Genomic DNA, 22,358 nt, shown 5'->3' on the forward strand with positions numbered 1-22,358 from the left:
TTGTTTCTTGCTCACGTGTAATTGTTAGCATAAATAACTTGTTTATTTGTGTTTATTAAAATCTTAGGCACCGAAAGCAATGGAGGTCGCAAAGGCGAATGCACACACACGAATATAAGCGAAAATACACTATGTACTTATGTAGGCACCGAAAATGGTGCTAAAAGCTCGTCCGCTAACGCATCCATGACGATACACGGTTGAAATCTCTATGCCCCTACGATCATAGAGTTGATATAGGTTGAAAGCATTGAAAGGTTGAAATTGCAACTTGAAGCAACCGCGCAACTCGTCACAGGTGACGTCATTGCCATTAGTGCGAAAGCGCGCTTCCGGTCGTTTCTCGGGCGTTCTGGAGAATTTGTTCCGGTTGTCTGTGTTTCCTCTGTCTCGGAGTTACTTTTTATCTGGCTTCACCAGTTAGCCTTGCAGCCTGCCTAGTCATATCGACAAGACATTCTACGTCAAAAATGACGTTCCCTAGCTTCCCTCGCACCTTGGCTTGGATCTAGGCTTCCTACTTGGATGCTAGCGTCTTCTCGGGCTCTTGCCTTGTTTACGTCTGTCATCTGTGCGTCGTAATGGGCGGACTTCTTAGCCTTTTCTCTGTTGGGTCGGTACGTAGTGGTAATCCCTTGTTTTACACATGAAGTGCGGCTTGAAACGGGAATTCGCCTTCGTCACTTTCTTTAAAAGCAGGAAGATAATTTATATTGTTGCTATGCCACGTTAGGCGTAACGGTTCAACGTTATCTCCGTTTTTGTCTGTTCATGATTGTATTGACATTGGAACATTCCTACAGTCCTGTTCCCAATTCGTGTGCTTCGAATAAACGCGAACAATAAATGCGATCTGTGAGCCAACCAGACGCTGACAGTGTGCCTGTATTAAGTCAATTATTACCCTGAGGAAATCACACGAGTAGAATGACTCACTGTTTTTGTCGTTCCTTCAGTTGGCCTGCTGTTGCGGATCTGCAGCATGCAGTCTCTGTTGCGCTGCATGTCCAACATGCCGCAATTCCACGTCCGCAAGGATCATGTACGCGGTCATGTTACTGCTGACAACGATCGTTGCCTGCATTATGCTAAGTCCCAATATAGAAGCCATGCTAGAAAAGGTGAATATGGATCGCCGATGTTAGGAACTGGCACCAGTCTGCGCTACGCAGCTCTAACTGTAGTCAAATATTGCAGATACCTCGACTGTGTGAAAGCACGGACACTTGCAAAAATGCAGTCGGTTACCTGGCTGTGTACAGACTGCTGTTTGCTCTGACACTCTTTTTCTTGGCATTCTCCATGATGATGGTTGGCGTCAAATCATCCAAAGATCCCAGAAGCGGGATACAAAACGGGTCAGTCAAAACTTGTAAAGGATGCTCTACGTTAACGTTTCCTTCTTTGAAGTTTCATGTCAAGGTTTAGAGACCTGTCATAAAAATATGTAATGATCTGTATTGGTTTTTATACGAACTTACCAATTGTACCAACTCATGGTTTCTTTAGGTTTTGGGCATTGAAGTTCCTGGTACTTATTGGTGCCATGATTGGAGCATTTTTCATACCAGATGGAAATACTTTTGGACAAGGTAGTATTGCTCACATTACAATTACGGTTCCAACTTCTCGGTTTTATCCGATAAACTCTGATAAACGATTGAACGGAAACATCTCCATGAGTATGAGGAGCAGCGAGGGGGTGGACTAGACAGGACGGACATGGGACAAGAACCGACAACGATGACTCATAAACATTGATAAACATTGTGATACACACTTTCGTGTAATTGGTTAAGCAATCTGAGTTATCTAACAATGCAAGCTTTAGTCAGCCCGAGAGTGGTAATGCAGGTTCCTCCAGTCATTAACGTTTCTGGCATGAATGCTTGACATAGCCACTTTGAAGAGCTCAGCAGGAATATGTCAAGGCATGATAGCCCCCTGCTAGGGGCATTACACTCTGATGTGAGCACAGTATTTCACATACTTGTGTTCTATGTAGTACTTTTGTCCCCTGGGGGATACTCTTAAAGGATGAAAAGCATGGTGTAGTCTCTATGGGAATTGAATCCCCAGATTTCAGCTTATGTTTTTATGAGAAAGACACCAAGCAGGATGTTACAGAAACGTACATTACCAGTGTAAATGATCAGCTTGTGAAAGATCTGATAGAGTTGACACATTCTGCATGATGGGTTTATGCAGGAGAGCACTAGAGCATCAGTACTATGAGTATCAGTTAGCTGTGCATGTCTTGCCAGTAAGTTTCTGGACATCCCATGAAACGGTCCTTGCACATGCAATCCTGGATATATTCGTTTTTCCTGTGTCAAGTGTAAGCATAGAATGAACCTTTTCCAAGTTGAGTAAGTAAGAAAATTATCTGAATACAGGTACCAATTTGCGTTACTACACATGTATTCATCACAGCAAAGTCCCAAGGACAACAAAAACAGACATACTGACAAAGTATCGGAGTCTTTGTCTGTGTTTTCGCTGTCCCTAGTCTTGGGAGGTGTTTTACTATGATGAATTCTACTCACCAGCTCACTAGGGGCTTTTTGGCAAATATTTCTCTTACGCATGTATGTATCACAATTCAATATGATAGGGTGTTTTCGTTGTTGTGCTGTCATCGTGCTCAAATAAACAGGTTGTGAGTGTGTTATCTATCACCAGTGGTGGTAACTCACAACCTCTGATAAGAAACCACCACACATAACCACATAACACATAAGAAACCACCAATGGTGGTAATCCTTCAGCCCCTTCATGTGTGTCTCTATAGCTTGCATTCGATTTCTTGGATAAACTTTGGCAGTCAACTTCGTATAGTTCCATTTATGTTTATTATATATTAGAATTACATGTATTTACGTAATAAAAACAGAATCATCTGGGCATTGAAAACCCTGATAAACGTCTTCCTATTTTTGTGAAATGAAAACTCTGAAAAGTTGGAACCGTAATTAAGGTAATTTTTTGGCTTACCATGCACCACTGCGAATTATTATAAGACTCTTTTTTTCTTTAGTGTGGATGTACTTTGGAATGGTGGGAGGATTCTTGTTCATCCTCATCCAACTAATCCTGATCATCGACTTTGCGCACAGCTGGGCCAACAGCTGGGTAGCGAAAGTGGAAGAAAGCGGTTCGAAAGGATGGTACTGCGGTATGGAGATGAGCTCAGACTTTTAGTACCCACTAGAATCGTCGTATGTGAGGAATGTAGCTTAGTCATCTTGGTTTCCTTCTAGCTCTTCTGACATTCACGATTCTTCATTTTGCCCTTGCAATTGCCGGTGTCGTTCTGTTCTACATCTTCTATGCAGGGGTGAGCCATGTCTGCAGTATTTTTTTTAGCTGTTTTATGCTCGCAAGATTAGGTATCCTAAATTAGTGTGTCGCAGCTCAAGTAGGTGCTAAGAAAGTGCTAGTAGAAATCTGTCTAGGAGAAAGTGTACCTGTGCTAAAGTGCTTTTGTGTGATCTCCGCTACTTGGTAGATAATCTTCTGACACGTCTTAAAGTTGAAAGTAAAGTTTGGCGACACTGCCTGTCATTGATAGACAGGAAAGGACTCATTAATATTATTTGTCACACACTGTTTTCTTTCACAGGGTGAGAGCTGTGCATTGCAGAAGTTCTTCATCAGCTTTAACCTGATTTTGTGCGTAATACTTTCGGTCGTATCTATCCTGCCAAAGGTACAAGACGGTGAGGAAGCAAGTTCACTCTACAATGTACCAATGCTGACTTGGGTTCCAATATGGTGGTTTAATTCGATGAGCTTCCATAAGTACCATTGAGTTTCTCTTTCAATTCTTTCTTTTTGAGTTTTCTTTTTTTCAATTTTTCTTCTTCATAGCTCGGAAAAATCTGGAAAATCTTGGACATCACCTTAGGTCTCAATGCCAAGTGCAGCTATATTTTCTTTCTGTTTAAATGAAGGGATTGGGATGCAAACATGTTTATACAAGAGAGAACTGATGTTCTGAGGCTGGAACAACATAGAAAGGACAAACACATACAAGGCCTCATATTGCCTAAGAAAAAAAAAATGCCTTCTTAGGCAGTATGAGGCCTTGTATGTGTTTGTCCTTTCTGTGTTGTTCCGGCCTGAGAACTCTCTCTTGTTCAACAGTTGCTGCTAGCGTCGATCCCGTCGTATGAATGTGTGTGTGAGTGAGCAGAAATGTAAGAGTGAAAGGAGGGTGAGTGAGAGAGAGTGGCTGGTTTGTCCCTTCAGATGACACACCCTGGAAGTCGCTGAGAAGGCGTGTTAGCTTAGCTCAATTGGTAGAGCCCTGGACCGGTAATCCAGAAGATGTGGGTTCCAGTCCTACAGCTGGCTAACCTTTTCAGCGACTTTCATCTTTCATCAACATTATTACATGATGCAGTTTTCAACAAATGCAGCGATATATTTTCCTGCACATTTTTATTTGGTTTGTCTCATTTCGTATTTGTTTGGCAAACACAAGCAAGTTTTTCTACCTACAATTCAAACATCTCGGAACCCAAACAGTGATGCAGTAAAAGTAATGTAGACACACAACTGCTTGGCTTTTGTCTCATTCTTACCATTTTTTTTTCACGACTCAGCACAACCAAGTTCTGGTCTGCTGCAGGCTTCGGCAGTGAGTCTCTACATCATGTACTTGACCTGGTCTGCCATGAACAATTCCACGAGTGAGCATTGTTTAGCATTTGCCGTAGAATTGCTCCGCGTCCAAGTCTATTTAACCTTTAGCATCTCCTATGTTTTTCAGACAAGGAGTGCAAGCCAGACTTGGGCTTGAGCCAGGGTGGTAACAAGTTTGATACGCAGAGCATTGTGGGACTGGTTGTGTGGTTTGTGTGCGTCCTCTATTCCAGCATCCGCACTTCGTCCAACTCTCAGGTCGGAAAGTTGACCATGTCTGAGAAAATTCTCGTCAAGGACACTGGAGACAGTAAGCACAGTTCCTTTTTTCTATGCGCAATGATGTAACAACAGTGGCATGACGTGGGATGTGAGACATAATTGCTGTAGTTTTGCTGTAATTAATCAATTAATTGCTGTAATTGCTGCAGCTCATGGGTAGAGGTGTGCGAGGGTGCAGGTATACCCGCAGATCCCCGTGGATTTCCGCATTTAATCTTGGTGTGCTGATAGAAATATAACTATTTGAAGCGGATTAAGCGTGGTTAAATCTGCGGATCTCTGCAGTACGCGCGGATATCCGCAGATGAGCACTAGTGTACGTCTACATCCCCTAGGTGGACCCATAATTGAGGGCATGCTGTGAACCAAAAATGGTATACATTGCCGTAACTGTACCCCCCCCCCCCCCCCCCCCCAGGGAGTTAAGACTAGGGAGTTAACAAAAAAATGGACGCACATGCACAATGATTTTACTGTCATGTATTCTGGGCAGCAGCTGTCCCAGGACTCGCTTGTTTCTTAACAATTGTTTCACTGTCCAAAATGGTGCTGAAGTGCGTCATGCTGTGCCTTCAACTGTATTTTTTTCGGTCAAGTGTGGACGACACATTAACCTGAGTGGTTTTCATGCAGAAAAGTGAAAATGTTTTGTGACATAACATTTTCGTTGTGCAGATTTTTTTCCTACAAATACAATTACCGCGGATGTGCGGATATACCGTAATTTCACGCGTATAAGCCGCAGGACGTGTTTTTAGGAAAGCTTTGAAAATTTTCTGGCAGATAAGCCGTGGGCAATACGGGACGACTGATTTGTGCGACAAAGGATACCATAGAGAAGGCCATAAATCCTGTGGTCCATGCTCCGGGGTCAGCTCTAGAGTTCTACCAATATCGGATTGTGCCCTTGTTGGGCGTTTTTCATGGATTGTTGGGTCAGTGGTCCTCCAGAAGACGTGAATCACTGTCACGACTTTCGTTAAAGCTGCTTTGGGTAATCCACCAGGCAGATTAATCTACTCGAATGTGGACCTGTCCCTGTTACGTACTGTTTGTGCATCGGCAGGGCAGTGCTGTTCCAGAGACGCTGTCGGCCCTTTCGTTAAAACCGGCGTATGGGGAAAATACCAGGAAAAAATAGTCATCAGATAAGCCGCACCAGTGGATAAGCCGCAGAGCGCCTGTGAGAGAAAAAAAGCCGCGGCTAATACGCGTGAAATTACGGTACTCAATATCCACACCGGTGCGGCTATACCTATGTCAACTAGCACGGTTTCAGATATGGTTGCTGATCTTACATGCGCGGCTACAGTGCGGATGCGGATGCTGTCAATGTTATCCCTGCACTCCTCTACTCATGGGTCCCTGATGGTAGGCAAACACTACATCTCATTAGTGAAGGACGGCAGGGAACCTGTAATGATATGTGCTCCATATGTGATGTATTCTAGCCTTGGGTTCCGATATTGGCTTAGAACACGGTGCCCGAAAAGGACAAAACCCTTCAACATGACCTTCCCAAGTGGGGTGGTTCTCCAACGCAACCCAAATCCAAGGCTGCTTTCCCATCAAGATTCCCTACAAATCAAAGTCGCTTTTAGCGTGCTTTAGCAAGTGTTCTAGCAATCAGGAGGCAGTGATGATCCTTGCTGTTATGAGCATTCTCCAAAGCAGGGCTGTGATGTGAATAATGCTCAACTCATAACGCATAGACGCGTACCAAAAAGCGAATTCACACAATTAAATGCATAATTCCCTCGTGTCCTGCATGGATGTGTCATTGGACCCAAAGCTTGTTTCTAATCCGATGTAAGAGCTGCGGCCTGAACCGAGAGTTCTGTAATGTGTATCACTACAGGCAAAGGAACGGACCAGGGCCAGTTTGCATAAAAGTTGAGCACGGGTCTCAGACTCAATCTCAATAGCCTTGTGCATTGGGCACGCGTTCGCTGCTCGTACTTAAAGCACTGCGAAAGCTATTGAGAAGGAGCCTGAGACTCTTACTCAACTTTTATGCAAACGGGCCCAGGCATCATTCACCAAATTTTGGACACCGTGCGTACCGTTACTCAAGTTTTCGTGCTTGCTTTGCCCCCTAACATGTGCCCTGCCAGTCTGTACCCTAGGTACATCTCGAACCATATCCTGTGATGTAGCACCGCAAGTTTGAGGGTACAGATGAGCTGCACATTCCAGTTCTGCTTACCTGCAGTGGTCTTGGCCCACAGTAACAGTGATTTTGGTCCGAAGGAGATTTTTTTTTTGGTCACGTCCTTTCTTGTTTTTACTCGATTATCTGGCCTTTTGTCCCAAAAATCGGTCTGTGACTGAATTCGCCAAAAAGCAAAGAGGGCATCGAAGTCTATCCCTTAGGTGTGTTGTTCCTGGACTCTCTATATAAATGTGAATCTATCTCTTTGCAGGAATCCGTAAGAATTTCTCCGAATATACTACGCATAATAGTAGCATTGCATAATCTTCACAGTTCAGTACTATAGGTATTCGTGCTGTTGTTGTTCAGGATCTGTAGTACATATCATTAATATTTGGAAAGGTTGCCACTCTACCTTCATCTTTTACCAGTCAGCGCACCTGTGGCAGGAAACTGGAGGAATCTTTGCGGGAAACATGTACGGTAAACGTGGGGGGGCTAACGAAAGCACACTTACAGGGGTGGGAGGACATAATTTTTCTGCATGACTCTTTGGGCTATTTTTGTAGTCCTGCGGTGTTGTTCCTTTCTTCTGTCCTGATCCTCACTGTGAACGTTGTTCTATTTTTCGCTTGCCCCGGGGTGCCTGCAGAGTCGGCTCGACTGGTTGAAAACGAAGGTAATGGCTCTTTTCACTTTTAGGACTAAGAAATAATCAGTTCCATTTCGCCCTATTTACGGTACTATTATTTCTTACTTGGCTACTGTAACGCGTTCTGTAGCTTGCATGATACGCAGAGAGGGAACTGATACTATTCGGGCTTAAAGTGCCACTGCGGACTTAGAAAACAGTGTTTATTTTATTTAGTCCATGAAAAGAAGGTGCCTCAAGGATTCTGTACGCGAAATTTCAATCCTGTTTACGAACGCTGTGCATTTCTGTCAATTTTTGAAGATCTGCTGAGCCTCCACAAGTTTCGATGACACAACGAACGAGTGACGTAATCATAAGCCCACAAATTGCAATGATGTCACGTTCTGGAGAGGGCGCTCGTCTAGTAACTAAGCTGGCGTCCGGGGAGGGTCACGTGGTGGAGAAGTCACGTGAGGCTGATCGAAAGAGGGGAAAATGGGAGAGATGTCTTCTCCTTCCTTTGTGTTCTCACCAAGGTTGGAGTGGTCGGATGTTATGTCACATGGGCGTCCGCTAACGAAGTGCAAAAAGCGAGCCCCCCCCCCCGGAAAAGGCGAAGGGCAACAAGGTTGCCAGATAAGAGCCGGGTGGTGCTCCGTCAGAGCACAACACGACGTTACGGTTCTCAAAAATAAAAATTTATTTTCTCTATCTTTCGTGTCCCTAGAACCAAAATATTTAGCAGGAATGTAAAGCGAGACAAGAAGATTTGAGTAACAAAACTTTGGTAGGATTCTGAAGACACGAGGTTTAGTCCGTAGTGGCACTTCAACATCAGAACACCACCAAGCACACTGTAGGAGTAGTATGTGACATTTGTTCTTAACGTGTAACACAAGCAGACAACATTTACCATATATTTTTCAACAATGAAGCAGAGTGGGTAGCAGTGCTGTTTGTAGATTGAGCACCGCTATAGTTAGGGAGTTACTTTTGCGGGTTCAACCCGATTCCGCCCGGTTATTCTCCCCCCCCGAACTGACCTCCGACCAATTCGGGTTAAACCCGATTTCTCCCCGAATTCCAGTCACTACGAAATCCTCAAGTGACGTTTTTAGTGAAGACGAACAAAGGTTGCCACGTGTAACACATGTAAGAATGGGTCACTTACGTTCCCAGCAATACACCCATGCGTGTCAACACTGTCTATGCCTTCGGGGATTACCGCTGGAAGGTCACGATCCCGCAAAAAAAAACGAGAGAGAGATTAGAAAGGGACTTAACAGACAAGAGGAGAAACAAAAGCACCCGATAACACTCGAAGGCACAATTATCGCCAGATTTCTCCCCGAATTACAGATTTAAAAATAGCGCCCGATTTTTACACCCCCCCCCCCCCCCCCGAATTTGAGAAAGGCATTTAATCCGAAAAAGTCGCTCCGTAACTATAGTTCACGTGGGGGTCGGTTGCTCTTGCTCGAGGGTGTTCCTTTTCATCTTGTTTGGTGTCGGAAACTGCTGTTTTTGCCAACACCTGTTGCATTTGTCGCAGACGTAGGCAGTGATGCGGGCAGCCCCGAAGCCAAGGTGTGGGACAACGAAGAGGAAGGGGTGGCATACAGTTGGTCGTTTTTCCACTTCATGTTTGCTCTGGCTTCTCTCTATGTCATGATGACACTCACAAACTGGTTCCAGTAAGTGACTTCACTTTTTGTAGCCGTTTGAATTGCGCTTCTGACAGAAAATGATTTTGCGAACGCATGTTGCAAAGGATGAATTTGCATCCCATCTGCCTGATGGGGGAAACACGTAGCTCGCTAACGTAACGTCTGTTCAATGCAGGCCAAGTGATGACCCAAAGAACTTGATAGAGAACAATGCATCCATGTGGATCAAGATCATCTCGAGTTGGATTTGTGCAGCCCTCTACACCTGGACCCTGGTTGCACCAATCTGCCTGCCAGACAGAGACTTCAGCTAAACGCTGCAGCAAAAGCAGGAATTCTTGCCAGCTCGAACACAATTCATGTACAGATTCTAAACTACTCGTAGAGCTTTTCTTAGGGATTTTTTTTTTTAGCTATTATGTGTGACAGTGATTTTGCAGGATGCATGATCCCCTATTTATTTATGAAAACATGCCTTCAGCCATGATGTGATTGTTCACAATGTTTTTAATTGTGCTCATTTGTTGAATAGCTTGAATCGTAAGATGTACAGTATTATTGTGAAAATAAACCCTGTAAATGACACGTTGTTGGTAGAATGTGCACGTTCCTTTTGCAGCAGAGTGAACTGACAACATTCGTCAGAATTTCTTTATGCACAATATGCTCTTCACATATACTAGTTTCACAATGAACGTACATACATACCTATACATTTAATAAAACCAGAAGGTTTGACAAGGCCCCCTGATATGCTTTTCACGTGACATTATGAGAGATGTATACTATTTACAATACATTTATTGCGGGCCTTCTGTTTCGCCGCACAGTCTTGCACGCTGCAGCACGACAGATTGAATGTAAAGAAAGGGACTGAAAAACGGAAGATGGCACACCTCACTTTGTGCATTGTGCAACATAGCGCTGATAGCAACAAAAACTGTACTACCGACTGAGTAAAAAAATCACGGAGATCAATCAATCCACGCCTCCCCATTGTGCGTGCCATAAATTCTTCATGGTGGGCATTCGCAGAATGAATAAATACTATACTATCTGTGTCCCTTTAGGAAAGTAATTACATCACCTCAATAACAAGTACTATACGGATGGACGGACTTGCTGGCTTCCCATTCGACTATGTACATAATTTCTTGTTCGACGTCCTCATGCACTGCGGACACTGGCGCTGACCTCTTGGGGTAAAACTGTACCGTTCATGATAACCCAAGAGAACGTTCGCACAATCCATGTCACTCGAGCATTCCATGATTGCACTGTGTAGTGCCACGCAGTGATGACAGTGACACTGTTTTCCCTATCACTTTTCACAGTGCCTATGAAATGTGACGACATATTCCCAGAAGCTTTCTCCAGCCCTGGATGCAGGTAGATCACAAGGCTACAGAAGAACGTACGAATAAGTCACATAAGTGAATGAGATGTTAACAAAAGTGGTGCAACAACGCAGGCCACTTATTAAAGGGTAAACGATTTAAACGAGTGCTATGGGGGATGTGGAAAGAGTGCCTCTGTGAAGAGGTGGCTCCACTTCTTTCTGGACAACGCGGAAGAAGAAAAGCTTTGAGCCTCCTGGCCTCTCATTACACATCAGCATCCTCATTAGCATTGGCCACTCCAAGTGGTAATGGAAGGTGCAAAAAAAGGTGGTTAGAAATACTAGAGCTAATCAGTTTCTCTTCTTTCTACTGCAACAAAATTTCGATTTTCTGGGCCCATGGTGCTCCCCATTCACACAAATGAGGAAATGAGGATGCTCGGTCATGAAGCATACTGTTGCGAATGCTTGGCACTACATCTGTATTCTATTCAGCTGATCAAACATTTTCCAATTGTCACGTTCGATACGAGAACGCGGCTCACAATCTGCGGCATAGGCAGAGGGGGGTTTCAAACTCCCCCCGTGTAGAGAGCCCATACCCAAAATATTTACCCAGAGGCGATGCTATTCAATAAGCATAATCCATGTGAGACTCTCTCTCTCCTTCCCTTGTCGCTCAGCCACATCACAAAATGCCCACGTATCGGAACGCCGCGTTCCAGGTACTGGAACTGGAACGTTTTGCACTTCTCGCCAGTGGGATGGCCCCACTTTGACAAGTTGTGGCACGCAGTGGTACCACAGTTGTAAACACAGGTGGTACTATGGTATTTTTGTAGAGACAGCATTAGAAATACAGTGCACGCGTGGAACGAAGAATAGGCGAACTTTTGTACGGTTCAAACTTGATCGCTTGCGGGTTCCAGGTGGAAAGAAGTTTCAAATTTACCTCCCTTTCAGATACTGAAACAAATTAGTGAATCAAGGCGTCGCACGGTGGAGCATGGGTAAGAGAATGCAGTGAATATTTTGCCAGTTTGCAGGCTTATGGTACTTCTTACCGACCATAATTTTTTTGGGAACAGTTTCACTGTCGGCAACATAGTGCAGTGTATCCCTGTTTAGTAAATAAATAATAAAAATAATATAAATAGAAATAAATTAGATAAATTAATAGATTATAGTAGAGTTTAGTCGTCTTTAGTGTATAGTAGAGATAGAGTATAGTAGTTTTTAGAGTTTTGTAGTTTAGTAGTTTAGTAGAGATTATAGTATAGATTATAGTAGATTATAAAATAATAGAATTATAAAAAAAATAGATAAATTAGAAAAGCGGCCCTGGCTATACCAGGTCCTTACCGCATCGGATGCTGCCCCCTGCTTGAGTATTCTGAAGCTGTACGTGCTCTGGAGGAAGAGTCCGATTGGAACCCTCCATGAAGGGCTGGACTCCTGGACAGAGAGACTAACTTTTCATCTATGCACAGAGTATAGTTGTATAGCTGCCAATAGGGACTTTGAATGTTACCTCTGTTGGTTGATGCTCATGCGAGTAGGCATGTGGCAAAACACCAAGACCGGGTAGAGGCACAGCGCATGACATGTGTTTTTCTAGTGGAGCACAGCTCACCATTTTGTGTGGAGCTGTCAGCCTGCACGTGACATTCACGTTAGCATCTACAGGAGCTGGATCCTCGTGATGTTACTGAATAGTACACTAACCTGAACTGTAACGTTACATACTGGCGCCGCATGTATCGTGATAGAGGGACCAAATAGCTGAACGATGGCCCCGTGCTGCGTACACACTGCAGGGTGTTGCAATATTCTTGACCTAATGTTGTATTCAGTTCGAGCAACTTGAGGCCCACGACGACTGGATGATTGTCACCTGCAGCATATCGCCACAAAATATTTCTCGTCAAGGTAGAGCATAGCCTGATTACATCTACAGGAACTGAACTACAATCGCCGACTGATTTTTCGGACCTCGATTTTTTTGCTCCTGTTGGAGCTCGATTTTCGGATGCTCGATTATGCGGACGTGTTCGCGGAACGGCCGAGTGCCCCATAGATACAACGTCCAAAATTTCGGACACCGTACAGCCCCATCGCTCGATATTTCGGATTTTTTTGCCCAGTCAGTGAGCGTCTCGAACGGTCGCCTGCTCAACACGTGTGTATGACACAATGCGAAATTCAAGGAACTGCGCATTAGTCATTCCTCCCTGTAACCCACTTCAAACGGACGTAGTAAGGAGTGAGACAGGTTAAAAGGGAACCAGGCCCCCCTTCCAACACCGCGTAACGTGCAACCGCTGCACTAGTAGCGTAGTCAGTAGAATCTCGATCCTATGAATCTCTCGGGACGCCGGAAAATATAAATATCATCCGAAATTCGCACAAAAACAATTAAGCCTAATATATAAAAATAGAGTCGGGAAAATAGACAATGCCTATTCATTTTCCGCTACTCTGAGCGAAAGGGGCCTGGGAGCCTTCGTTTTGGCCAAGGCTTCCCACGAAGGCCCAGCACGTGCTGTACAGCCGCGAGTAACGCGACAGTGCTTAAAGCGAGCTTCACCTAAAGCTCGCAGGCGCTGGGTGAAGCCGACTTGCGGAATGGTAATGATGTCTAATGTTGCCAGAAGCATGTTCCCTACACATGTTCGGGATATCGACGACTTTCCGTCTCCAGCGCAGCCGTCAAACTCTGGGAGCGGAACAACGTTACCTGGCCTTCTAGCGCTTAATAAAGTTGACTTTGGAAGTGAAATTAATTTTTTCGGACTGCTCTATTATTCAGACTCTTGCGCGACCCCCCGACGAGTCCAAAAAATCGGACGGCGACTGTTGTCATGCGTGCAGTAGCCATCTGGCATTCAGTAACACCAAAAGCTTTCTGGTAAAAGTACCTTTGGCACTATACATCTTGGACTGCCGCCTTGTGTCAGTACGTGCTGGATCTACAGCATTGCGTTGGGTGAGTTGTATCTTTCCCTCTGGACCGGCACCGACAGAAGTTGAGGAATGGGTGCTCTGTTCCAAAGGGAGGCGTGACTCCGTAGTAATTGCGCCCTTGTTCCACTGAGCACTGTTGTCCTGAACGTCCACCACGGTGCCACTTCCCGTTCCTCCCAAGTGGTCTACAGCCAGGAAGGAAGACGCATTGGAGACAGAATGATCTGTGTTCATTGCGTTACCTGAAGAAAGAGAGAAAGAAGAGGGTGGGTTCAAAGAAAAAAATCCTACTACTACCAGACCACCTCTACTTTTCCACTCGGAATAGAGGTAGCAGCCACATTCCACTTAAGAATGCAATTCAGATGCAAAACAGAAGGTAAAGAGTTCTTTCTTGTATGTGCCACATTCATCATTTGCTAAGTATGATGTGAGCGAAGCAGTCGTGTAGATTGTCGACGTCAAGCAAAATCAATTAGCCTTAGTTTGACCGAAGACCACAAAAATTGAAAGAAGGGGCCACAGTATAGTAGATAACACGTAGAATACGTAAAATAAAATAACACACACATGCAGGGTGTTTGCTCTAACGTGTCCAGATATTTTATTTAAAGCGAGCGATAAGAGAGAAATGAGCGCTACTTTTCAGCTACTTGACTAGGAAACAGGTGTTACTAGTGAAGCAGTACATGTTTCTTACTCAAGAATTGGACATGAAACTGGCTGGCATACCTGACACTCCGGTACCATCGAGCTCGATGACGGTAGGCTGTTCGTGTGTGCCCGTTGCGATGGGTGGAGGCCCAACCCTCTGATTGTTTTCCGTGTGAGGTTCAGCAGCGGGAGGGCAGCAGTGGGTGCTGCATGGTGCAAGGACACCGTCCAGACACTCTGGAGGGGTACCTACCACCTGGACAGGGGAATGACGTTACAGCGTTATACATAAGGCCCTTCTTTTTCTGCTGCGGCAAGTCCTGAATTCCGCAGCAGGGAACTATGAATTCTGCATTTTTCCGCGGTAAATGGCAAATTGCCCTAACTGCACTGCAATGCAATTGCCCTAACTTGCTAAGGGACCTCTCCGCATGTACAGAGTTTACTGTCACACAGAGGTATTTGACAGCTATGGATACCAAAGCAGGGGTCAGTGTTTGCATTCCACTCTAGAATCCCAATATGTTAAGAGGGTTGTCCCAGCACACAGATGGGGCCATATCACGGCCTTGTTGCCTCATCCGCTTGGCACATCTACGGTGTAACGCAAGCTGACCCAGTGTGAGCAGAGTCTCTTCATCTCGCGCATAAACTGAGTTAAGCGCACTGTTTCTGCAAAATTCTGCGCGCAACCTCATATTCTGCGGCAGACCCACAATTCCGCGAATTTTTGCAGACCCGCGGAATCTCGGAAAAGGAAGAGCCTTAGTTATACAGGATGGAGCCCACCTTTGGCTTGAGTATCGGCACAATAGTCGATGGGAATGTTGCCGGTGGTTGAGTAGCTTTTGTAGACACCCTCGGGACTGCTATCGAACTGTGAGTGGATGTCCAATGCGACGGTGACGAATGCTGCTCTGACCACTTTGACGTAATACTCGATGACTTTTGATCTGGGTGGTGAGCATTAGAGGTGAAATAACACTGGCAAGGGTTCAATGTCAGGAACGTATCTGTGGGGGCTGAATGAGTTCTTAACTTTACCTCCATTCCCATGCGTCTTTGACGACTCTGTAGGAACCCCGTCTTTCTGCCGTGTTGTGTTGATGATTCCATTTCGATTCCCCACATGGTAGCCGGAGATATTTGCTATATGCACTCTAGAAGGGGGAAGGAAAAATTGGTGTCTTAAAAAACAAACTTAGTGCAGCATACTACCGTATTTTCACGCGTATTAGCCGCGGCTTATGCGCGATTTTTTTTTTTCGCGGACGCTCTGCGGCTTATCTGATGGCTATTTTTCCCTGGTATTTTCCCGATACCCCGGATTAAACGAAAGGGCCGACGGTGCCTCATGTTTTTCGGAGCAGGACCGCACTGCCGACACCGGAATGTGGACCACAGGGTTTATGGCCTTCCCTACGGTCTCCTTTGTCGGCAGACCCACAGGAAGGGTTCAATACACCTGACATCGGAATAAAACGTGGTCAGCTAAGCGTCAGTTCTCATTTGACCAGAGCAGCAGCATTCGTGGAGCACGTGGAGCACGTCAGTTAGAGGTGAGGCATGGCTCCAATGCGGAGGCACAGCTACGACAGCGGCTTCAAACTAAAAGTCGTCGACGTCGCGGACCAGTATGGGAACAGGGCAGCTGGACGGGAGTACGGCGTCGACGAGCGTTGAGCGTCTCTATTGATTTCGTTTCTGCATCGCTGGTTTAGCGCACAAAGCAGTCGCGTCGTATTACCCGCGGCTTATCTGCAAAAACATTTGCAAAATGTATCTAGAAACGAGTCCTGCGGCTTATCTGCGGTGCGGCTAATACGCGTGAAAATACGGTACATGCAGGAATACACCTTTAACTTACGAGTGTCCAGCGTCTGGTGTCGCTCTCCTCTGCCACTCCAAAATGTACAATGTCGCCATAGCAACGAGACTGGAAAAGAAAAGAGACTGTAATATCTACACGAAATTTACTTTTCTTGCACCGTTGAGCACAAAGAGGGCGGCGCGTCTTACCAGAAGGCCATAACCAGGACAAGAATAATGATTGTCCCCTGCACAAATTTATTGCTGCAGAAGGGCTTGTCGGACCGTTTGCCGTGCAGCATAGGTTTTCTTCTCGACGGGAAGGAACTGCTTCGACTGTTGGACAGGAACAGGGTTATCTCCGCTCCTTCGATCATTTTCCTCTGGATGACGTACCTGAAGGCCGTGCTACTGCTTCCACTAGACTTGACACTGTCGACCCGCTTCAGCTTGGTTAGCTTCTTATTGATACGTTCCAGCTCGTCGATGCGAGTCTCCAAATTGTCGGTTACTTTGCATAGCTCTTTGACAGCACCTACGTTCTCCATGAAGATGCGTTCCTGATAAAGAAATGTTCGATATGAGATACGCGCTAGAATGCTTAAGAGATATATAGTTAACGAGTTATGCTGAACAATGTAGCGCCATATTACAGAACCGACATCTAATCTTGCACAAATAGCCAGCACACAAAAATCTTTTCACAATAGCCATAATATTTTGCCAGCTTTATGCGTGCTCCCTCCACTACTCAATCGTAGCTGATCGCAATTACAGGTCATGTAACTGATTAGCAACATGACGAGATGGATTTCAGTTTAAGTGTTCTTTTGCCATTGCAAACTCATCAAGTAAAATACTCGTTGAGTAATTGGTACCTTGTTGACCACGAGGAAGCTCTCGATGCTGTGACCGTTCGAAAGAACCACGTCGCCACCTGGCCTCACTGCATCTGGAAGGATTTCTTGTACTTCCTGAGCAAGGATTCCTGTGTCCGTGGTTTCAGACATTCCCACTTGCTCGGCAAACTCCGGAATGTAGCGGTACCGAACAATGCGCATGTTCGCAACATTCTTGAGCTGCTCTTTTGTGTCCAGCTGCACCCAAGATCACGAGGCTACGTGTCAGTTTATATTCTACTGCAGCAGATAGTAGCTTTCACGTCCACTGCTAGTGCCTGTCTTGGCTTTTAACAGTTGATTCAACGTTGCCCTCTTTTTCTTAGATAATTAATTAATATATTTATTGCATAGAGCATTCATCCTATGACTCTTGGAGGTGAATCGAAGTAAGCAAATAAATGTACCTCAACAACATCTGTCTTTGCCCTTTGATCTGATGGCTGGACAATGTGTCCCGTCAGTTTCACATTTCCGTGCACAACCAGCGACTCGTCCGGTTTTTCCGTGTTGATACCCACTCGACCCTGAACAGTAGTGTTTATCGGTTTTAATGTGCATATGCAACTGAATGAGGCTTTGAACACAGCGAAGGCATAAGACACATACGGAACAACACCTACCGAGTGAAATATCGACTCTGGTGTCTGCCCTTTCTGCCAAGAGAGCTCCATGTCGTTCTCAAACTGACCGGGATTGGAGGCCTAAAAGGCATACGTGCATTTTAGGGACCTCGCTGCTCAAAATTGGGGAAACTGAGAAAGCTCTTATCACGGTGCACTTACACGGACAATGATGCGTTCCGAGGCCTGAGAAGCAATATGGTACGTCTGGTCTCCACAGTGTGCGCTTAGACTGACTACTAAGTAGAAGTATCTCTGATCAGGATTGGGCTTCCCCTTTTTGCGCATGTTGTTGGAGGTTGTTTCACTAAAGTGTAGACGTCCTATTGTGCGTTTCACCACCTGGTCTCCGCTGAGCTCCACCCTGTGCCGTACGTTAAAAGTGTTTGAAATGCACAGGGTGAACTTAGCAATCATTACGTATCTGGATCACGTCGAAAATGGAGCCTGTCCCACCTCTAGCTTTGGAAACTGATAGCCATTTGTCTGAAATTTTTATGCACTTTGCTGTCTCGTGGAAACAAAACTAAGTCCACCGGAATGTCACCCCGTGCATATCTCACCCAAAAGCTGCCATTCTTTCCTGTGTCTGCTTCATGTCACCACACAGAGGTGGCGAAGCATACAGAAGATGGGGATTAGTGCATGATGTGAGCATGTCTCATTGTTGTAGGCAGTGTCATACCTGTGTGTGGTGATATGAACATGAAGAAGACACAGGAAAAAGTGGTGGCTTTTGGATGAGATCTTTGCTTGGTTTCTAGTTTCATTTCTACAGGATGACGTTTGCGAAAAGGAAAGGAAAGAAAAGAAAGCAATCGAACTTCAGATAAATGTCTATCACTTTGCAAGGTTCGAGATGGCATAAACCCCATTTTGTATTTTTATGATGTGATCGAAATGTGCAACGATTGTTTAATTCATCCTGTATGTCACCCAGAATAATTCAGCTGTTGAATGAAGCAAGAAGAGACGACATGCTAGCTTACAGGAGTGGGTAAAATGGCCTTTTGCTTCGATCTGACTGTGACTGTTCCACTTTGATGGTTTGGGAGGGGGATTCAACCTAGTACAGAAAGAAAAAAAAAGGAGCAATTGTGGTACCCAATAGCGAGGCAGTGTTGAGCAGGAAAACAAACCTTAACGCCGTAAAAGTGGAGGTAAAAGGCATCGATCGGTTTGAGAGTATCCGCCGTCTTGACAAAGGCGGGGTCTCCAATGGCCTGTATGTGCACTGTCACTTGAAAATGGTTCTTCTTTTGACAGACAAAAGCTTCATCTGCATTGCTGAAGTTGAAGCCCTTGTCTGCATCCACACGAAATATGGCTGGAGGACTGCAGTCAAATGAAACATTTCAGAGAGTCAAAGGATTATTTTTGCATCTCATCATATGCAACCTCACTTAAACTCGTCACAATATAAGATCCTATAAAAGCTCTTGTTGCTTTGCCTCAGAATCAAGGTATGATGGGTCGACTTTGTTGCGGGCTTTATGGTTCATCGCAATTTTCGAGTGCTTTCCTTGCATGTACCTTGTTTGGGTCAGAATTAACCAGCTGATAACCCACGTGATTTTGAAAACGTGCCTCGCTCGCATGTGGTTAGTTATGTATAGAGCCAGAAGTTTTAGGGTTTTACCCGATTGTTCCCCGAATTTGCACCCCGAATGGAAGGTTGCCTCTTTAGGGTGAAACCCGATTTTTACCCGGCAAATTGCCCTCACTAGGATGTCCGTAGGAATGCACTAACTTACTTGTTTGGCAGAAAAATTCAGTTACATCACCGTTGGTACCAAACCTGTACAGTCAGTTTGAGTAACTGAGCCCGATTTCTCCCTGAATTTAGCATACTGGAAGTTTTTTCGCCCGAATTCGCATGAATTTAGTGCACATATTTATTTACCCGATTTTTACCCCCCGAATTTAGAAAAAAATATTACCCGAAAACTTCAGGCTCTAGTTATGTAGTCATCGGACTCCTCAGCGAGTCGAAACATTTTGAGGTATGTTCTCAAGGGTTGGCCCTACAAACTTACACACAGAGCACAGCAAAAAGAAAAAATAAAAGTATTGTCAAGGTCAGTCAATTTCACACAACTCACAGTAAGTTGAGTGCCCTATCATGTAGTGCATGCCATGCATTGGGTTGGAATGGTTGAAACCGGATGCACTGGAGGCTGGAGTCGAGGAACGTTCCATCACCACTAAGATCGTAGTTGGAGTCATCCTCCCCTTGAGCGTAGACGCTTGAGGAACTGTCTAGTGAAGCTGCTGTACATAATGTGTTGTTATATAACATAAAAATATCGCATAAATGTGCCTTCTAACTAAACTGTTTCATATACTTACCCGGTTCCTGTTTGACTTGAACTTGTCCATTGGCCATGCTGGTGGGACACCCCTGCTGTGAATCACCAACTTTTCTCCTCTTCCTCGACGAACTGGTTCCCGGGCTGCCCAGCTCGTCGCACATGAAATCGTCTTGGCTGCACGAGCATTTACGTGTTACCGTTTCAGCATAATGTGTGCGTGTGGCGTGTATACTGACCTCAGCTCTTCGAGGTCCTGTAGATGGGGACCGGGAAGGTATAACTGATTGTAAAGAGGTGTCATGGTGGCTTGAGAGCCCTGTGCAGGAATGTTGAGCATGCTGGGCAGTGTGCCCAACAGTTGTTGTCTCTCTGGGGAATTCCCGGGCAACATGTGCGTAGTCATAGCTGCTGGTGTTTGGTTTGTATGCTGCGAGATAGAGATTAGCCCCGTATCAGTTCACTTTGGAACATGCGGAGTGTGTGTGTATGACTCACAGAATGCACTGGAGCAACAGCATGGTTGATGTAACCACCAAAATGGGTCACAGGTTCACCGGGGGATTGCTGCATGATAGCTTCCTTCTGTCTCGTTACTCCGCCCGTCAGCTTTGGTTCTAAGTAGCGTAATATACTTTGTCTTGGAACAGGAATTTGAAGCGGCAGTGCACCGTACATACCGTCGATTGTCGGTGAAAAAGGTGGCTCTGATCCTGAATCTGGAGGGCTTTCTGGTAGCTGGTGGTGTGTTGTTCTGTAGTTAAGAAGCAAGCAAAGTCAAGCTGCACATATCATCGCTTTTTTTTCTTCGGAATTTATTGAAGACTGACTCGTAACTACAGTCAATATAAAGGAGTTAGTTGTAAAGTCATATGTAGAAGCACCGCAAATTTGAAAGAATATGAAATGCCCTGGTACTTCTGCATCAAAATTTATGTGTGGTCCTGTAGGCTGTACAGAACTTCTGCCTAATACTTCTGCTCATCTTTCGCTTCACTTAATATATCGATCCTCAATAAATAAACTGTACAAAGAAAAATTATGCAACTTTCTATGGGATGCTTCTGCCACCTTCTAGCACTATTACTACTTGTATGTCCGCATTGACCTGATGTACAGGGTGGGTGAAGATAAAGTAGCCCCACATTCATGCATGTATATGGCGTTGTGGGCCTACTTTATCTAAATTTCAGCCGAGTCCATCTAAGATTAGTCTGGCAAAAATCTTCCTCAGCATCCCATCCCACCCCTGTTCCATTAATTCCATCTGCCTACCACCACACTGCAAAGATCAGCATGAGAATCTCACAATGATGTTGTTCCATTAAGAGAAGGCTTGGGCAGGCTGCTGAACGAGGAACGCAGGAGAGTTGCAACACTGGGAAGGGCGTCTTCTATGGTCCCATTGCTGCTGCATACCACCTGTGGAGCTGCGGACTGGTGGACATTGTTGGTGCTGGCTGTCTGTTGCTGAGGCTGAAGACGCTTGAGCAGTGTTGGAGACTCGGAGCCCACTGAACTCACTAGGTCGTCGTGAAAGTAGCTGCGAAGTGCACACCTCTTGTCATACACACTGAAATTTGTAACAGGGTAGAGCTGTAAGACTGCTAATGACTTACACATTGCTGTCATTATTGATGTAGTCCTCTAGTTGACTGAAGTCTAATGCCTCATTATCGATGCCACCGAAGTCGGCCCGGCCTGAAATCAGAGAAGAGGAGGTTGGTAGTCGTCGAGCATTATGGGTGTATATTTCTGCGAATGCATTTTTGTGTTATACTTTCGTGAATGCGGTTAATAAGCGAGAAAATGTATTAAAATCCTGCAGATTAAGTAGCGCTCAATAGACAAGGACAAACATGCACGGTCAGTGCACTAGCAACAATAACTTTCTATTAGGACTAGCACATGCTTTTATGCTGGCATAGTATTAATAGTAATGATAGCATAATAGTTTTAAACTAGCGGGTTTAGGCGTCCCGCTCGGTGGTGGTAGCCAAGGTCATGCTGAAGACTGGGACAGGTTGTGGGTTCGAATCCTATCACTGGCTGTGCTGTCTGATGTTTTCCCTGGGTTTTCCAAAGTTCCCCCTGAAGTCGGCCCAGGACGCATACTAACCCCCTGTCCCCCCACTCCATCCTGCTGTCCTCTCTCCATCTGTCCACATCTGTACGCCGCTCATAGCCACAGTTGCTTCGCGGTGCTAACACGGAATCGGGGGAAAAAAAACTTAATAAAAGGTTATTGTTGTTAGTGTGCCAACCATGCGTGCTTGTCCTTGTCTTACGCACGTTATTCCAGATAAACGTGAAAGACTGTTCCTTGCATGCATGTGAACTTGCATTGAATGGTTCACAGCGAAGAGGGTAATAGAAGCG

General features: G+C 45.2%; 2 protein-coding genes across 7 annotated transcripts in view; one reads left to right on the forward strand and one right to left on the reverse strand.

Moving 5' to 3' along the window:
* Positions 1–507: 507 nt before the first annotated feature.
* On the forward strand, positions 508–9,967 carry LOC135393890 (probable serine incorporator). 2 transcript variants are annotated; one of them, XM_064624223.1, is made up of 12 exons: positions 508–617; positions 957–1,121; positions 1,198–1,358; positions 1,510–1,592; positions 3,038–3,175; positions 3,261–3,337; positions 3,623–3,719; positions 4,608–4,694; positions 4,775–4,957; positions 7,734–7,760; positions 9,268–9,409; positions 9,558–9,967. In XM_064624223.1, exons 1-12 carry the CDS (start codon positions 582–584, stop codon positions 9,694–9,696), a joined length of 1,335 nt encoding a protein of 444 aa, XP_064480293.1. In that variant the 5' UTR covers positions 508–581; the 3' UTR covers positions 9,697–9,967. The 2 variants fall into 2 exon arrangements, with proteins under 2 accessions (XP_064480293.1, XP_064480294.1); XM_064624224.1 differs by lacking the exon at positions 7,734–7,760 and having other exon boundaries at positions 509–617.
* The window catches only part of LOC135393887 (myelin regulatory factor-like protein), a 54,538-nt gene continuing 42,049 nt past the window's right edge, over positions 9,870–22,358 (reverse strand). The window contains exons 2-25 of one of the 5 annotated variants that reach the window (XM_064624221.1): positions 21,599–21,680; positions 21,289–21,522; positions 20,660–20,733; positions 20,478–20,596; positions 20,219–20,409; positions 20,020–20,156; positions 19,773–19,938; positions 18,810–19,005; positions 18,660–18,736; positions 17,833–18,034; positions 17,671–17,751; positions 17,455–17,574; positions 17,027–17,245; positions 16,545–16,708; positions 16,359–16,484; positions 16,207–16,275; positions 15,384–15,499; positions 15,129–15,292; positions 14,418–14,595; positions 13,640–13,927; positions 12,447–12,615; positions 12,253–12,376; positions 12,084–12,176; positions 9,870–10,784 (exon numbers count right to left, since the gene is read on the reverse strand). In XM_064624221.1, the coding sequence (XP_064480291.1) occupies positions 10,704–10,784; positions 12,084–12,176; positions 12,253–12,376; positions 12,447–12,615; positions 13,640–13,927; positions 14,418–14,595; positions 15,129–15,292; positions 15,384–15,499; positions 16,207–16,275; positions 16,359–16,484; positions 16,545–16,708; positions 17,027–17,245; positions 17,455–17,574; positions 17,671–17,751; positions 17,833–18,034; positions 18,660–18,736; positions 18,810–19,005; positions 19,773–19,938; positions 20,020–20,156; positions 20,219–20,409; positions 20,478–20,596; positions 20,660–20,733; positions 21,289–21,522; positions 21,599–21,680 (3,470 nt within the window). In that variant the 3' untranslated portion in view covers positions 9,870–10,703. Of the gene's footprint in view, positions 10,785–12,083; positions 12,177–12,252; positions 12,377–12,446; positions 12,616–13,639; positions 13,928–14,417; positions 14,596–15,128; positions 15,293–15,383; positions 15,500–16,206; positions 16,276–16,358; positions 16,709–17,026; positions 17,246–17,454; positions 17,575–17,670; positions 17,752–17,832; positions 18,035–18,659; positions 18,737–18,809; positions 19,006–19,772; positions 19,942–20,019; positions 20,157–20,218; positions 20,410–20,477; positions 20,597–20,659; positions 20,734–21,288; positions 21,523–21,598; positions 21,681–22,358 lie in introns of all 5 variants that reach the window. The other 4 variants (XM_064624220.1, XM_064624218.1, XM_064624219.1 and 1 more) reach the window with 4 other exon arrangements.

Source organism: Ornithodoros turicata, chromosome 5 (genome assembly GCF_037126465.1).
Source record: "Ornithodoros turicata isolate Travis chromosome 5, ASM3712646v1, whole genome shotgun sequence".
In the NCBI taxonomy this organism is placed as follows: Eukaryota; Metazoa; Arthropoda; class Arachnida; order Ixodida; family Argasidae; genus Ornithodoros; species Ornithodoros turicata.

Coding starts and splice junctions, on each gene's coding strand:
- LOC135393890 (XM_064624223.1), top strand. CDS start 582: ATGGGCGGACTTCTTAGCCTTTTCTCTGTTGGGTCG. Junction 3,338..3,622: donor TCTACATCTTCTATGCAGGG/GTGAGCCATGTC, acceptor TTTCTTTCACAG/GGTGAGAGCTGTGCATTGCA. Junction 3,720..4,607: donor CCTGCCAAAGGTACAAGACG/GTGAGGAAGCAA, acceptor TTCACGACTCAG/CACAACCAAGTTCTGGTCTG.